This window comes from Eubalaena glacialis, chromosome 16 (genome assembly GCF_028564815.1).
Source record: "Eubalaena glacialis isolate mEubGla1 chromosome 16, mEubGla1.1.hap2.+ XY, whole genome shotgun sequence".
NCBI classification, from domain to species: domain Eukaryota; kingdom Metazoa; phylum Chordata; class Mammalia; order Artiodactyla; family Balaenidae; genus Eubalaena; species Eubalaena glacialis.
The window spans coordinates 772589-788770 of record NC_083731.1 but is presented as its reverse complement, the minus strand read 5'-3'; the positions used below and the strand labels follow the sequence as shown (position 1 = coordinate 788770).

At 63.2% G+C, this 16182-nt stretch overlaps 1 protein-coding gene across 10 annotated transcripts in view; it reads left to right on the top strand.

The window, feature by feature from the left end:
* The window catches only part of MCF2L (MCF.2 cell line derived transforming sequence like), a 128389-nt gene that overhangs the window by 78900 nt on the left and 33307 nt on the right, over nucleotides 1–16182 (top strand). For all 10 annotated transcript variants that reach the window (XM_061171097.1, XM_061171095.1, XM_061171098.1 and 7 more), the window contains 2 exons: nucleotides 2082–2196; nucleotides 15008–15098. In XM_061171097.1, the coding sequence (XP_061027080.1) occupies nucleotides 2082–2196; nucleotides 15008–15098 (206 nt within the window). The remainder of the gene's footprint in view (nucleotides 1–2081; nucleotides 2197–15007; nucleotides 15099–16182) is intronic.

Sequence of the window (16182 nt, the reverse complement as noted above, 5' to 3'; positions counted from 1 at the left end):
CAGGTCTTCACCCGCTGCCCTCAGGAGGAAACCCCAGGGGGGCCCTGACCCCCAGACACCCCTCCTGTTATTCAGAGGCCGCCGGGTGCTCGGGGAGGGGGTTTTGCGCAAGTAACCACGGCCCCAGCTCGGCGGCTACAAGGTCACTGATCACTGGGCCTCACAGGCCCCAGGTCCCCCAGCAGATGGGGGGCCAAGGACAAGGGAGCTGATGTGACCAAGATATCCCCCCGCCGGCCTGGGCTATGGGGGGGTGTCTGGAGGAAGGTGGGCGGCCGAGGTGGACAGAGAGCAACCCCAGCCCTACAGCCACGGGAGGGGATTCTGCCAGCACCTGAGGGAGGCTGGAAGGTGACCCCGGGCTCAGGCAAGCCCACAGGCGGGTGGCAAGGCCCTGAGCTGAGGACCACCAAGCCCGCCGCCATCCCAACCTGCAGGGCGTGAGCCGACGGCCCGGGTTGGTTCATGTCGTCAAGTCTGGGAATTGGTTAGAAGACAACACATCTTGAGCTTCAACGTCTGAAACAAAGCTGGACCGTCCTGGGTTTTTGCGGACACCCCGTGCGGGTTGGCCAAGCAGAGCCCGGGGGCGGGGGTGGCCCTCGTCCTCTCCATCCCTCTCCCACCCGCCAGGACACCCAGCTGCCCGCCTCCCAGCGTGAGGACGCCCTGGCCAGTTATCACGGTGCCCACCGCCTGCCCTGGACCAAACTGCTGTAACCTCCTGCCGGGGTGTCCGTGTGCGACGGTCAGGGTGGCTGGCTTCGCAGCCCAGCACCGCTGACACTGGGAGGACGGCTCCCCCGTGGGGCTGTCCCATATTGTAAGACATAGAGCAGCGACCCTGCCCTGCACCCACTGGAGGCCAGCACCCCCCAGAGTAACGACCAGAACTGCCCAGACGCTGCCAGTGGACACCAGAGCATGCTGGTGTGGACAGAGTGAGAGGTCTTCAGGGGTCAACTGGGTCTGCCCTCGTAAGGGGCCCCAGGTGCTCGCCTGTATCAGGCTGTCTGCAGCCGGCTGCCTGTGCAAGTTCACTGCAGACCAGCCTTGAGAGTCACGCAGCATCACTTCTGCCACCTCGGATGGGCCAGGCCAGCCTCGGTTCAAAGGGAAGAGGGAAGGACCCAGCCCCGGAGGAGCAGCGGTGGCCATCTCCTGCCGCCCAGGGCACTGGCTGGCAGCAGACCACGCCTGGCCTCACCTCCCGGCCTCCGCACTGCTGCTGCAGGTCGTCGGTGGGACAGCTCGGCCCAGACTCCCAGCCTGCATCTCCACGCCCGCCCTCCCAACTGCCTGGCCCTGGGGAGCCGTGCTCACCTTCCCAGAACCAAGGCCACTGCCTCGTTTTCCCTCGGGAACTGTGTCGGGTGCGCCTCCCCTGGGAAAAGTGCCCCCCCGCCGGTTCCACCTGTACCTCCCCACACACGGTGCCGAAGGGATGACTCCCATCAGACGGGAATTGTCTACCCAAAGCCGCCACGGGGCGAGCGGGCAGTCGGGCTGCAGCCTGATGGCACGTGCAATGTTTAAATGCTCGTCACGTCACCTGTGGAGCGTGGGAAACGTCCGCGCCGTCAGGAAGGAAGCAGGATGCCAGCCTTCTGTTCAGCGCGGTCTGTCACACGCGAAAGCGCACGGAAGTGGGTTTGGGAGGAAACATGCTGCCGCGATGCTCCCCCGGTGGCAGAATAGCGGGTGCTTGTTTCAGCTCATCTCTTCATTCCAAATATTTCCATCGGCAGCACACATTTCTCTCATAATAGAAGACATGGAAGGGACTTCCCTGGAGGCCCAGTGGTTAAGACTTCGACTTTCAGTGCAGGGGGTGTGGGTTCGATCCCTGGTCGGGGAGCTAAGATCCCACATGCCTGCGGCCAAAAAAACAAAACGTAAAAACAGAAGCAATATTGTAACAAATTCAATAAAGACTTTAAAAATGGTCTACATCAAAAAAAAAAAAAAAAAAAAACCAAAACATGGAAAGTGAGTTTCATTCTGGAAAATGACTGTCCTGCCGAGACCTGGGAGCAGCCCCCGCGACCCCCGTGCTCAGTGCTGATCTTCTCTCTCCCCAGGTGGGCGGGGGCAGGACGGCAGCCCCGTCATCACCTTCCCCGACTACCCGGCCTTCGGCGACGTCCCCGACAAGGACTTCCAGAATGTCATGACCTATCTCACCAGCATCCCCAGGTGCGTGTGGACGGGTCACTCTGTTTTATTACAAGCAGAACTGGGTCCGTCCTCCAGAAAGGTAGGGAGACCTCCTCCGAGCCCACGGCCATGCTGGGCGGTGTGGCACCCAGGAGCCGAGGGGCGGGGGGGTGATGCTGCCCGGGGGCCCCCCCCCTCGGAAGGGGTGAGGCTGCGGACCTCCCGCCCAGCAGACGAGCGGCTGCCCCACTAAGGCACTGGGGACATGGGTGCCGTCAGACTCTCCCTCCGTCGGGTTTCGGAAGGCGGGTCACAGCTCGGTGAATTAAGTCTAATCTGGGAAACAGCCCCGCAGCGAGTTTGACCGCCCGACACCTGTCCTACAGAAACTGCTGGTCAGCGTCGTCCCGTCAGCACCGATCGGTGCTGGGGGAAGGGGGAGGCTGGGGGAGATCCTTCCAGATGCCTGTGGGCTGGAGCTGTTAAGCGCGGGAGCCCTCCCGACGGACGTGGGTGGTGAAGGTCACTTGGCAGAGAGAGCTGGACGACGCGCCCTGGGTCCCGTGGGGTGGGGTCTCTTGTTAGGGTTGGGTTAGGGTGGCCACCGTCTCCGTCATTCTCTGTACCCAACTCGCTGGGCCAGGCTCCGGGTGGCCGAGCTGAGGCGGGAGGTTCAGCCACTGTCCTGGGAGTGCGTGGCCTTCCTTAAGGGCCCCTCGGGCTGGCCGTGCCCCCTCGAGGGGCTTCATGGGGGCTTGTGATCCTGCAAAGCATCTCCATTTGTCTTCTCCCTTGAAGTTACAGCCAGGAAGGCCATGGACAAGGCCCCTGGACCTCGGGGGACGATGCTTGAGTAGGTTCAAGGGTCTGGAGAGTGGCGGGAAGGTGGATGCTGCCCGCGTGGAGCGGCACAGGGGGTGTCCTTGGGGGAGGGGGACCCGGGACGGTGGGTCCAGCTCTCGGCGTGCCCAGCAGTGAGACGCAGAAAAGCCGCACAGCCTTGGCGGTGGGACACCGGGGACAGGCCAGCAAGAGGAAAGGGAGCTGCACTCGGCACCGGTTTCAGGCAGTCAGTGATTTAACAAGAAGACGGCTGCCGTTGGTGGCTGACCGTGGGCCCCCCCAGGGGTCTCACTGGCCCTCCGGGGGGCGGGCTTGTGGCCAGCTCCCCAGCTCCCCTCCATGACATCTCCCAGGGGTGGGCATTCCACGTCCAGGTGAGGCGTGGCCCTCCTCCCCCGCTCTGTGACCCCCCCCACCCCGTGTCTCTTGTCCCCCTGCGGCCATCTTTTCCCCCATCTCCCGTGGTCCCCAGGCCTGTCTCAGACCAGGCAGTGGAGCTCACGGTGCAGTGAGGTCCGCGTGGACGCTGCCCGGGGAGGGGTCCGAGTCACTGTTCTTAGCCCGACACCCGCGAGCCGTGAGAGAGGCCGCCTGCGCTCCGTGGAGGTTTCTGCCCACGTCCGTGTTACAGCCCTGTGTGGAGCCGGCTGGGCACCCGCCCCTCTTTGCTGAACCACCGGTGGGTAGGGTCAGCTGACTCAGGGGCATCGGCAAAGGCGGGCGGGCTCTGCGCTCGTCCAGGGGCCTGGAGACCCCCGTGGCCTCCTCGCTGCCACCTCGTCTCTCTGTCTCTTCCCCCTCCGGCCCCTGCGTAGGGACGTACGGTCCGAAGTCCTGCGGTTAGAAGCTGCCATGAGCCTTCTCCGTAGCTACGGTCACGGCCCTGCCGCCCCAGCCGAGGCGGTGGCCGGCCCTGGACTCGGTGGCCGGCGGGCGGCGTTGCCGCAGTGACCGGGCCACTCAATGCAGGCTGAACAAGGGCCACGGGGGTGCTCTGTGTGGTCTCCCACTGCCCACCTACAGTGGTTCGCTGGGGTGACCCTCCCCTGCCTGTGGGGGAATCTCGGGTTTCAGGTCACTCTCTGGTTTGGAAAGGTCAGAGGTCCCTTTCTGTCTGGCAGCGTCGACAGCGGGCTCAGAGGCGAGCCTTCGCCCGGATGCAGCAGGCCGAGCCCTGTGCCCGCTCGGCCCCTCCCCTCCCTGGGTCACCACTCTCACTAGTGCTGCTGTTCCTTGGGCCTCCTGGCCTCGGGGCCTTTGCACTCGCTCCCTCGGCCCAGGTGGCTCCTCTTCGGGCTGCAGGCCCCCTCCTCTGGTGGGCCCTCCGTCACACCCGCCACCCCCGGGCCCCGGCCCACTGGCTCCCTGGCTTCACGGGCTTACCTGCAGTGTCCCCGTTACCTGACAGCTCGGTGTTGGTCTGTGTCTGCCCTGCACGCAGGTCCCGAGAGCAGCAGGTGGTTCCTTGGTAAATATTTCCTGGACGAATGGGCTTCGTCTGCAGAGAGCAAAGCCAGCTCAGGGGGTAAAGTCAGCCCACAGCCTGGCGGGACTGAGGCTCCCCCTGCGTCCCTCACCGCCGCATACTCACCTCCCCTTCAGGTGGGATCAGCACCTGTGTTTTGCTCCTTCTTTAAGGGGTTCTGACCCCGGTGCAGAGGAACCTCTCCAAACCTTGGTCTCCAAGGTCGCAAACAGAATCTGCCCGCAGATGGCAAGGGCAAGAGACACGTTCCCCCTGAAGCTGAGGAGTGACGGTGGGTTCCTTGTACCTGGCGGGGCTATGGTGCCGTGGACCTGGCCACGGGGCCGGCTTGAGCGTGTGCAGCCCAGACCCGTGGGCTCCATCTCCAGGGAGGCGCATGCGGCGTGGTGGTCAGCGTGCGTCCTGTTCACATCTCTTCCTCCTGACGGAGGATGGGGGTGGGGTCCCGTGGCCCCGACGCCCTCTCACACAGAGTGAAACCCCGGCGGCAGCGCCGGACACCGTCCTTTTGCAGCTGGGTGCCGGGCCAGCAGGGGAGGGGCAGCTGCCCGGCAGGCTGTCAGGGAGGCGGGCAGGGGCCGCGTTCCGAGCCCTTGGCCGCAGCGCTGTTGGGCCGGCTCCTGGGGGTGTGGGGGTGGGGGGATCAGCTCCGAGCGAGGGCAGATTTGGGGGACCTCCTAAGGGTACAGAAGGGTGTCGCCCATCAGCTCACAGGCAGCTGCGTTTCCAGAAGATTCAATGCACGTCTCGGGGTGGGGGGGAGACACTCGGTGTCCGTGGGTCAAGCAGGGCCGGGCGCTGCCCGCCAAGGGCTCCCCTCCTGTGGGAACCCAGGGAGGGAGGGGCTGCCACCTGGCGGACGCAGCCAGCACTGCCGGCCCCAAGAAAAGGGGGAACCCCCCCTACCCCCCGCACGGGCCGGGCTTACCCTAGACAGCCCGGCGCCAGCACGGCCTCCACGCGGGAGGGTGAGATCTGGGACCAGGCGCGCTGTAAAGGTCAACGCAAATCACGTGGACGGACGTCTCGTGCCGGCTGCTTCTGAGAGACGCTGCCTCCTGCAGTCGGCCCCGAGCTTCCCTCTGTCCTCTGAAAAATACACCCTCCTGTGCGTAGCTCTCGTCCCGTTATTACAGGCAGAGGACAGGAGCCCCAGGTTACGTCTGGTTCACAGTGGTGGGTCATCTCGAAACCTTACGCTGCCGGGCGGCCCTCGTCCGGATGCACCAGATGCACGTGAACGTGGAAATGCCTCCACGAGAGAAGCTGGGCTGCCTTGGTGATTTCTCAGCTGGCGGGTCCGTGGCCGCACCGCGGGGCTGGTCCTGGGAGCCCCTCGTGGCTCAGGGGCCGGCTTCCCACTCCGATGCCTACAACCCTTGCGGTTCCTCTGGGGCTTGATCACCACCATCTGCCAGGCCGGTGGGGACAAGTCCAAGGACGTGTGACCGTGACCCCCAGGCCCTGCCCGAAGAGTGGCTGTGACCTCAGCAGAACTCCTGCCGGGGGTTGGGGGGTGCACGCGGCAGAGGGAGCCGCTCAGGTCACCGCCGTGAGGATCGGCCGGTGCTGGACACACTTGGGACCTGGCAGGGAACAAAACAGGTAAAGTCCTGCAGCTCGTGGTCTCAGAAAATTAAATGGGATGCAACGAGTGTGCGTTGCCAAAGAAGAAAAACAAAGCAAAGGGGGTGAAGGATGGTGGGGCGGGGAGAGGGAATCCCCTGCCGACAGTGACTTACGGGAGGTGAGGGGACCTCTGGCAGGGGGGACGGTCCTCACAGGACCCCCGGGGGGGTCTCAGGGGGGACGGTCCTCACAGGACCCCGGGGGGGTGTCAGTCGGGGGGATGGTCCTCACAGGACCACCAGGGGGGTCTCAGGGGGGATGGTCCTCACAGGACCCTCGGGGGGGTCTCAGTCAGGGGGGATGGTCCTTACAGGACCCCGGGGGGGTGTCAGTCGGGGGGACCTCAGTCATGGAGAGGGATCAGAGCCAGTGCAGTGAGCGTGGACACCTCCTTCCAGGATTTGCTCTCGAGGGGGGTGGGGAAATGGTCAGTGAGGGACGGGGGCGGGCGCAGACGAGGTTTTCTTTTAAGATGAGGGAGATCACAGCATGTTTATGCTGATGGAAATTGCCCAGTAAAAAAAGAAAGATTGTGACCATTTGATTCATTTACACCTGCCATGTGTCTCCATGCAGGGCTTGGGTCCAGCACCCAATAAATTGTGAGTGAGTCACGGAGCCGGGATGCCGGGCTCCAGGGCCCCTCCTCCCGCGATTCTGAAGTCTGGGTCCCCCCCACCCCGCATCCACCTCTTACCCCCTCTCACCCCTCCCTGTGGCAAAACCGAAGTTTCCAAGCTGATCCTCCCCTCCTGGTGAAGGCAGTCACCGGCGGCTTCCCCTGTGGGTGCAGGTGTACACACACAAGACATGCACAGGCACGTGCGTGCACTCACACACGCAAGGTCGTAGGGTCTTAGGGCTGCCAACACTGAGACAGTAGGTTTCTGGCTTTTCTTTGAAGGACAGATTTAGCCGTCCTGGACGCCCTTCCACACGGCAGTCCTGCAGGATCCCTGGGGGCATCCCGCACCTACTCGCCGTGGGTTTGGAAGATAACATCGCGAAGATCACCTTCCTGCACAGCTGCCGTCCCTCCCCAGCCCGGTGACGACGCAGCTCAGGGGCTCCTAGATTACTTGACGCCGATAAGGACGCTAACTTTCCATGGACCCGGGTCAGATCACCCAGCTGCTCGGGAGACAGAGGCACATCTCCCATATGGCTTTCGTGGTGGACGATGTTCACCCCGAGGAGAGGTGCACGCAAAGAGGTCACCCACACACAGGTGTGCATCACACACCGCACACATGTACACACAGGTGTGCATCACACATCACATGTGTGTACGCAGGTGTGCATCACAGACCACACACACGAATGCTCATACGTGCATAGGAGCGGGTGTGCACACCACACAAGCATGCACACCACACATGTGCACACACACGTGTGCATCACATATCACACGTGTACATGCAGGTGTGCATCACACACCACACGTACACACACAGGTGTGCATCACACCACACGTACACAGGTGTGTATCACACCATGCACACTTACACACACAGGTGTGCATCACACATCACACGTGTGCACGCAGGTGTGCATCACACCACACACATGTACACACAGGTGTGTATCACACACCATGCACACTTACACACACAGGTGTGCATCACACATCACACGTGTGCACGCAGGTGTGCATCACAGACCAGAGACACGAATGCTCATACGTGCATAGGAGCGGGTGTGCACACCACACGCAAACGTGCACACCACACGCGTGCACACACGTGCCCCCCACATGCAGCTGTATGGACTACGTGACAGGGAAAGGCAGCACGCGTGGGGATGGAGCAGGGTTGTAAATGCCGTTCTGAGGCTTCCAGCCGCGCGCTCGGGACACGCCTAATGCAAAGCCCTGCGGCCAGGCCGCCTCTCGCCCGGCCTTCAGCCCCTGGCAGCACCTCACTTCTCGCTGCGGCTGTGATTTCCATGTGAATTTTCAGTCGACTTTCGAATATAAAGATAGACAATGTGGCATGAACGTGTCCCGAGCAATTCAAACGCATACATGGAAAATCGTTAGCTTTCACGCTCCCCACAGGAAACCATAGTTAAGCCTCTCGCTCCGTCCGTGTGCAAATGCGCCCCCGCGAGACAGGACAGCGCAGCCCCTTCCTGGTCGATGGCGTGTGGCAGGCGTCCTCGTCGACGGCGCCCTGCCTGTCCTTTGGCGGCTGCGCTGCAGCCTCGGGTGTGGATGGACCGGGCAGGGGAGCCCCAGCCTGTGGCCACCACCCCTCCACCTCCTGCAGCCTTGCCCCCCACGTGGCAGGTGTGGTGCGTTCTGCGGCCGGACACCTTGAAGGTGATCCCGTTTGTAACAGCTCTCAGGCACCCTGGCCGGGGCTGATCCTTCCCCGCGGCTCGCGTAATTAGCAAGTAAAGGGCCGTTCTTGCCGTTTGCTGTCCATTTGCTGTCCAGTGGCCTGGCTCAGCCCGTTGCCCCACGTGGCCTGAAGCTCAGGGACCCCTGCCCACTGGGGCAACCTCTCCACAGGGGTCCTGTCTCTCTGTCCTCCCGATCTTGTTCTCCTGGGGAGCCAGAGGCTACCCGGCTCAGACCTCTTCCTTTGTTGTAATGATCTTTCTCTGTCACTACCGTCAAGTGTGACAGCCACTGGCCACGTGTAGCCATTTAAATTGAAACTAAATGTCAAAGCTCAGTTCCTGGGCCGGGCTAGCCATCCTGCAGTTCCCAGGGGCCGGTGGCTGCCACATCGGGCAGCCCAGAAGTGGCACGTCCCCACCTGTTGGGCACGCGGCTGTGATGGGGCGGCATCCAGCTAACAGCGGCCATGCCCTTCACCTGTGGGGGGAAGGGCGAGAGACCTGCCCGGGAGGAGGGGTGCGGCCCTGCCCTGCTTGGGAGCAGCAACAGGTCCCCGTGAGGGGAGCCCAAGAGGGGTGGGCGTGGGCTTGGGGAGCCCCTCCCTCGCTGCCGTCAGAGCGCCAGGCTGCACCCAGCAGCTCGTGCACATGGGGGGTCGCCACGCCCAGAGGCCTCCTCATCTAGGGTTTCAGCTCCAGGTGCAGAGGACGTGCCTGAGGCAGCCCCGGGCGCAGCGGAGTCAGGACAGCGGAGCGGCTGGGTCTCAGGACCCACTTGGAGGGCAGGAGCCAGACGGCAGGCAGCTGGGGCTGCAGCAGCAGCGTGGAGCCTCTGGCAGGTAACCAGGTAGCAGGGGTTCCGGACTTGCCGAGGTGGTGCTGGCGTCTTCACGCCCTCGGGGGAGCAGTTCACTCTGTTGCAAAGAGGTGGCCAATGGTGTGTGTGTATGTGCACGTGTGTCTTTTTTTTTAATGTAGTTAAGGAAGCTCTGTGCTTGGTGGGTTTTTCCCCCAACATAATTTCCTAGTTGTGGGAAAACACACCTACTTCTCGCCGCCCTAACTATTTCTAAGTGCCCAGCTCAGTGCTGTGACGCGCGCGCTGCTGTGCGGCAGACTCCAGAATTCGTCGTCCTGTAGAACCGAAGCTCTGTCCCCGTGAAACGCTCCCTCCCCTCCCCTCCCCGAGCCGTGGGCCCCACCGTCCACTTTCTGTCTCCGTGAATCTGACTCTTCCAAGGACCTCGTGAGAGTGGAATCAGCCCGGATTTGTCACTCTGGGGTGGCTTGTTTCACTGAGCATCATGTCCTCAAGGTTCACCCGTGTTGTAGCAGGTGTCAGGATCTCCTTCTTTTTTAAGGCTGAGTAATACTCCGTGGCATGGATGGACCACATTGTGTTCATCCATCATCTGTTGGAGGAGGCTGTGTTTCGAGAGAGATGAAAATCAGTCTTTGAAAACCAGGTAAATACTCCAGTTTCCTTCTGTGCCAGGTGGGTCCCTGTAGACGGGGCACGGGGCTGCACGTTGACCTCATTGTTGTCTAAGAAAAACCCTCCTACTACTGCACATGCGTCGGTTCAAACAAGTCTTGAGTATGTTCACGTTGATGTTGATGTGGAAAAAACAACTCAAATATAAAGAACAAAAAATGCAAGTTTTCAGGCTCTTTGGAGAAACCCCTGTGTTTTTGTAAGAGGTGGACTGTTTCCTTTGGGTCGTGAGGAAGAGGCGACAGCCCTGCTGTGTGGTCAGCGCTCCCTGGCCTGTCCTGCTCTCCCCTGTGTGCGTCTGACCCTGACGGGGCTGCTGTAGCCTTGAGAACAGATATGGTACTGTTAGCAAGTGTGGGAGAGTTCTTTAAAAGGGTCTGATGTTTTTCTTGCCGTTGTGCTTTCTGGGATGAAAAGCTGACCAGCATTAAGAAAACCACATTGCACACGTGATATGATAACAGGTGCAGCTTTTGAATCACAAGAAGAGGGAAGAGACAGCCAGGAAAGAAAGGCTCAGGCTTGAATGCTCAGGGCTACATTCAAAGTCACGGTGTTTGAACCTGGCAGGTAAGTCACAGGCAGAGAGGCAACGGGCTACGGCATTTCGCTTACAAAAGGAAGACAGGGAAATAAAATCTTTGTAACATTCGCAACCTCTGTAGACCAGGGTCAAAACATGGGATGAAAAGAGAGAAGAAAGGGCAAAGTACAGTCAGGTGGGGAAGCAGGGGCAGTCAGGAAGGTGGGGCAGGTCCTGCCTGAACCCATTTGTTCTACAAGCCAGGCGGTGCCCCCCGACCCCCAGCTGCAGCCTCCACCTGTACCCCAGCCCCCTGCCTGGCCTGCCCACCCCCTGCCCACCCCGCGGGCTGGCACAGCCCCGGGGCCCACCTGCTTGGCCAGGGCCCCTGGAGGAGGTGGGACCTTCTCTCCCACGGGCCCCTGGCGATGCACTGCCCTGCCACCTGCCAGGCCGGTCTGGGATGGGTGCCAGCCTGCCGGCGCCTTCTTCCAGGGCCTGCCTGGCCCGCTGGCCCCCGTTGCTGGGCTTGTTTCCCCCGCCTGGTGCCAGGCCTAGCTGGCCTCTGTCAAGGTGGCCCTGAGAACGCTCACCCTCACCCCAGCCGTGGTCCTTCCCACCGGGAGCTCCGCCCAGGCCGAGCAAGGCCAAGCCGGGCCTGGTGTCCCCGCCTGTCGTGCTCTGTGATGTGCTGGGTCCGAGAACAAGATGCAGCCACGCGGGAACTGGTCAGGGTGACGCCGGGTGACCGCGGCCTCACTGCAGGGACCCACCCAGCCCAGCCCTTGTTCCCGGGCTCCTGCCCAACGAAGGGGAGGTCAGACCACCGCTGACTGTGCCTCAGGCCACCGGGGGCCACCCCAAGGAGTTGGCAGGCCTGGGGTGTTAGAGAAGACACCATGCCTGCGCGAGCTCTGGGCCTTTTTTGATTGTTTGGGCCAGAAGTGAGCTCATCAGCCTCACTCAGCGGCCGGGCAGCCACCTGGTGGCCCCTCCGAGCGGCTGTTGGGACATTGCGGGCTGACGTCTGTGCGTCCACAGGGCCGCATGTGTCCAGGGTCCCGGGGGCTTGGCCGCGTGGCTGCAGTTTCTGGATTACTTGCTCCAGTCTCCCCCGCTGCCACCACCCTCCGCGCAGTCACCCCAAGGCGTGGCGCACGAGGGACCCTGGGCGCCGGCCTCGTGCGCAATCTGAGCGTCAGCCACCCGCCCTCTCCCCTGGGCGTGTGAGGATGCGGGAGACGGGCCGTCGGGACCCTCCTTAGCGCGGTGGAGGGTGGAGTGACGGGCCCCCGGGGTGCTGAGCCCTGGCTCCTGGGGGCTGGGCGGATCAAACGGCCTTGCTCTGGGGCTGCAGTCATGTGGACAGAGGGGGCCTTGGAGGGTCCCTACGTCCTTACATAAGGTGCCTTCTGTTACGCCTGTGTGCCTCTGAGCCAGCGTTCCCAAAACGTGGTCAGAGACAGGAGAGGGGCAGGGAGGAGAGCTCTGGTGGCCCTGAGCCAGTGCTGGTGCACGGACGTCGTCACCATCAGCCTCTGGGGCCGGGTCCCCTGCGGAGGAGGGGCCCTGCCTGGCCCGACACAGGAGGCAGCCCAGGGGTGGGTGGGAGGGAGGGTGGCTTTATCCCGCAGGGTGGACTCGGCCTGGGGGGTCTGTGCTCCCCAGCTGTGTGACTCCGGGCGGACGACTTAGCCTCTCTGTGCCTCTGGCTCATTGTGAGGAGTGAAGGAAGAATAGCCCCAGGCTTCAGTGCAGTGCCTGCCAGGAGGTGGGGGACCCAGGCGGGGCCTCGGCCACACCTCCCGTCGCACGACCCCAGTGGGCACCTGCGGGGCCGCAGGCGGATGACTGCAGAGCTCGGGCCTGAGTGTTTTCATACGCCGGGAGCCGGGAGCTGCCGGCCCGCCCGCTGCCTCGCTGGGAAACCCGCCTTCCGGAACACGTTTTTGTGGATCCAGTAAATTCCTCGTATTTCTCTCGAAATTCTCTGTTTAAGAGATTGTGTCGTTGGCGCCTTTGCCTCTTCATCGTGTTTGTTGTCCGCGCTGTCCGCTGAGGTCGTAACAGAGGCTTTGACGTTACAGACTTTTTACCGTAAGGCTTTCAAATGCGCAGAGCAAGTTAAAGACCCCAAGGGACGGGGGTGGGGGCGGCAGGGGGACGTGAAGTGACGCGGGCGGTGGGGCGCGAGGCCCTGGGCCGCGTGCTCCGGGAGTGGCCAGGCCACCGGCCCTGCTCGTGCGTGAGCGCGACAGGCCGCCGAGGGCAGCGGGGTCAGCGCAGGGGCCACGGGAGAACGTTCCGGGCCCAGAACCACAGCTGACACCCTGAGGCCTGTTGTGGAGTCACGGGGTGACGGGGAGCCGGGCCGCGCTCCTGGTCCCCAAGCGCCCGAGCTCTGTCTCGGGGGAAGGGAGCCGGCCGCACAGCCGCCGCCGCTGAATCGAGCGCGTGGCGGGCTTGCCGCCATCGTCAGGCTTTGCTCTCGCGGCAGCCCCGGAGGTGGACGTGGCTCGGGTCCCACTTTTGCTTCTCGGCTGAGTGGCCCGTCCAGGAGGCGCCGAGGAACGGCCCGGCCCGGCTTGTGGTGACAGGCGTGTGTCCCCCGCGCGTGGCGCCCGCCCCTGGGCTGTGCTCCTCTCGGTCGCCCCCCACGGGCGGCGGTCCGGGAGCGCGTCTCAGCCCCCTGTGCCGGCGGGGCCCATGCCTGGCAGGGTGGCCGCCTGCTCAGGGGAAGCGAGTCTCTTCCGCTTTAGGAAGAGTGAGAGCCAGGCGGCTGGGCCCGAGCGCGGACCGCAGGGCAGCTCCCCTGTGAGACGGAGGGAGGGTGGGGAGGCGTGCAGACACAGCCTGTGGAGAAGCGGCTGTGGTTGGTGTCGTCAGGGGCCCGCGTGGGGCTTGTCCCCCCAGGGGAGGGGCCGCCGAGAGGGGCAGTCTCAGCGGAGCACCAGCGAGCGGACGGGGCGGGGCCCACGCGGCCACCCGATGCGCTGCCTTCTCGCGCCGGGCCGGGGCCGCGGCTGAGCCCCGGGTCCCATGGCCAAGGCTGGGAGGGCTCAGAAGCCCGCCTGGGGCTGCCCAGAGGAAAGCGTGTGCCCGTGACACCGAGGAGCCCCGGGCTCCTGACCGCCCAGGCCAGAGCCGGCACCAGGCTTCGGGGCCGTCTCAGCTTCGACTGCCCTGCTCGCCCAGATCAGGCCCTGGGGCTGCCGTCCATGTGGAGTGCCTGCTGCCCGGCATGGGGGGTGCGGGGCAAGGCGGCTGTGATCCCAGGTACCTGGCACTTAAGCCCGAGTGGTAAACAAAATAAAACTTCCCTCCGTGAGAGCTGAGCCCGATTAGAAGACAGTTCTGTTGGGGGCGCCGTGTCGGCCGCGAGACCGTCATCGACCTGGCTGTGCGCACTCTGACGTCAGCAGCAGAAACCAAAACTGACGTCTATTTGTGCTTTTGCCCGGAAGTCGTATGCTGTCTCTGGACCAGGTGACCCTGAACAGGTGGAGCCTTTCACTCTCAGGTGTGCTGGCACACAGTCAGCGGGGCGCGCGCCCAGGCGTGCACGCTCCCGCACAGGCGTGACTCTGTGTGTCTCCGTCACCGGTGCTGCTCTGAGCGAGAGCGTTTGGGCTGCTTCAGCTCTGACTTTTGTTACATGATGTTCCCAGCAGGCAGAGCACCACCACCAGCCGCATAATTTATATGTGCCCCGTGTATTTCTGGTTTCCATTTAAACCGTTGGCGTGTTCAGAGACTTGGAAATTAGCCATTCCGGTCAGAGCCTCGGCCTGCTTTCTCATTCCTTCCGCGCAGATTGGCTGGCGTGGGCACTGCCGCCCCGCAGTTGGCTCACAGCGGCGGGCTTGTCCAAGGGGAGAAGCCTCCTGGTCTCCGCAGTGACTCAGACGCCGCGGCAGGCCGAGTGGGGACGGGGCTGCCGTTACCGGGTGCTCAGCGTCTTTCTCACAGATGCTGCCGCTGCGAGAAGCCTCATCTCGTCTCCCGTCCCCAGCGGACGCTCGTGCACCTCCGGGCGCCTCGCGGGTTTTCTCCCCGAGCTGTGGCCGTGCCTTCAAGAGCGATTTTGTGTCGTGGATGAACTCGGGGACCCCAGATGCTGGGACGAACGTGACGTGTGGGTCATAGGCTCACTGTGAAGGGCTGGGCCGGCCGGCCCACTTGGAAGGGAAGATGACCAGCTCTGACTGGAGCAGCTGGGCTCCAGGAAGCATGGGCCCTGCCTGCCTCTCTGTGCCGTGAGCTGGTTGGTGTCAGGCTGGGAAATGAACAACACAGAGTCTGTCCGTCCGTCTCGGGTCAGAGCGAGCCCTGGAAGGCGCCCACGAGCTCAGGGAAGCCCTGCAGGTGGCTCGATGCTTTCCTGGCACGCGGCGCCCCTTGCAGTGTGGAGCAGCGTGAGGGTCACAGGAGACCCTTGGAGCCGGTTTGCCCCGAGCTCTTCCCAGAGATGGACGGCAGGGAAGGCCCGTCCTCCAGCGGCACACTGAGCGTGGCTCTCTCCTCCTTTCAGCCTGCAGGATGCTGGCATCGGGTTCATCCTGGTCATAGACCGCAGGCAGGACAAATGGACCTCGGTCAAGGCGTCCATCCTGAGAATAGCGGTAAGTGTCGGTACCGCGCCCGTGACCCCCACCCCCTCCTCCTGGGCGGGTGACGCGGCCTTTCCTGCCTGCTGGCACTTTGGGTTCTGGCCTGTGCTGCTCGGTGGGGCGCCCGCTCGGAGCACCAGCCTGGGGCCTGGGGCAGGGCCAGCCCACACCTCCCTGGGTTCCTCGAGCTGCTAGCACACGTGTGTGTGCACGTGTGTGCATGTCTGTGCACGTGTGTGTGCATGCCCGTGTGTTCTCAAGTGGGTTAACTCTCAGGGGCTGTGTTATAATTTGAAAACAGTTTCACCAGCTGGTTTGTTTCTGACGTTGAGTATGCGAGCTGCTCAGGGCGCACCGTGCAGTCATTCTTGAGGGGGGATGAGTGTCACGGGAACCTTCAGGCTACACGTTTGGGATTATATTGAACAGCTTTTCCTATGTGACTTTCCCCTTCTAAACGGGCTGTCTCTTCTTTAGTCTTACGACTAAGTCAGACTAGTAGCCGTCCTTGGTGGCCCTCATGGCCACGTGGAGACCCTCCCGGTCCGCAGACTGCCGGCGGTAGAGCCGCTGGTCTGCGGTGCTGCTGTGCTGTGTTTAGCCGCGGGAACAGCTGAAGAGGGAAGCTGAAGTCAGCAGAAAGCCCCCAGTCTTATTTTCGGCGGTGGCTTCGCCCCTGCTCCCGAGCTGGGTGCGGAGCGCTTCTCCCCAGGCTGAGTTTCCCCCGCCCTTGCCTCCCCACAGCCAGAGGCCCGGAAAGTGTGCTGGTCAGAGGCCCGGAAAGTGTGCTGGTCAGAGGCCCGGAAAGTGTGCTGGTCAGAGGCCCGGAAAGTGTGCTGGTCTGCAGGCAGAGTGGCCCCGAGTGCCTGCGGCTGCTCCCGACCCCCGGTGGGGTGACGGTCCCCCGGGCTCTTGTTCTGGGTCTTGTTCTGGCCTCCGAGGGGCTGATGCTGTGCTGGGGCCTGGCTGGGGCAGGAGGACTGATCTCTCCTCCCGGCTGCCTCCTTACTTCCTCTGAACGACGCTTCAGGCTCCGTGTCTGCCCCGACACTCACGACCGACGGGGTCCTGTGCAAACCTGTCCCGGGGCTGCCCG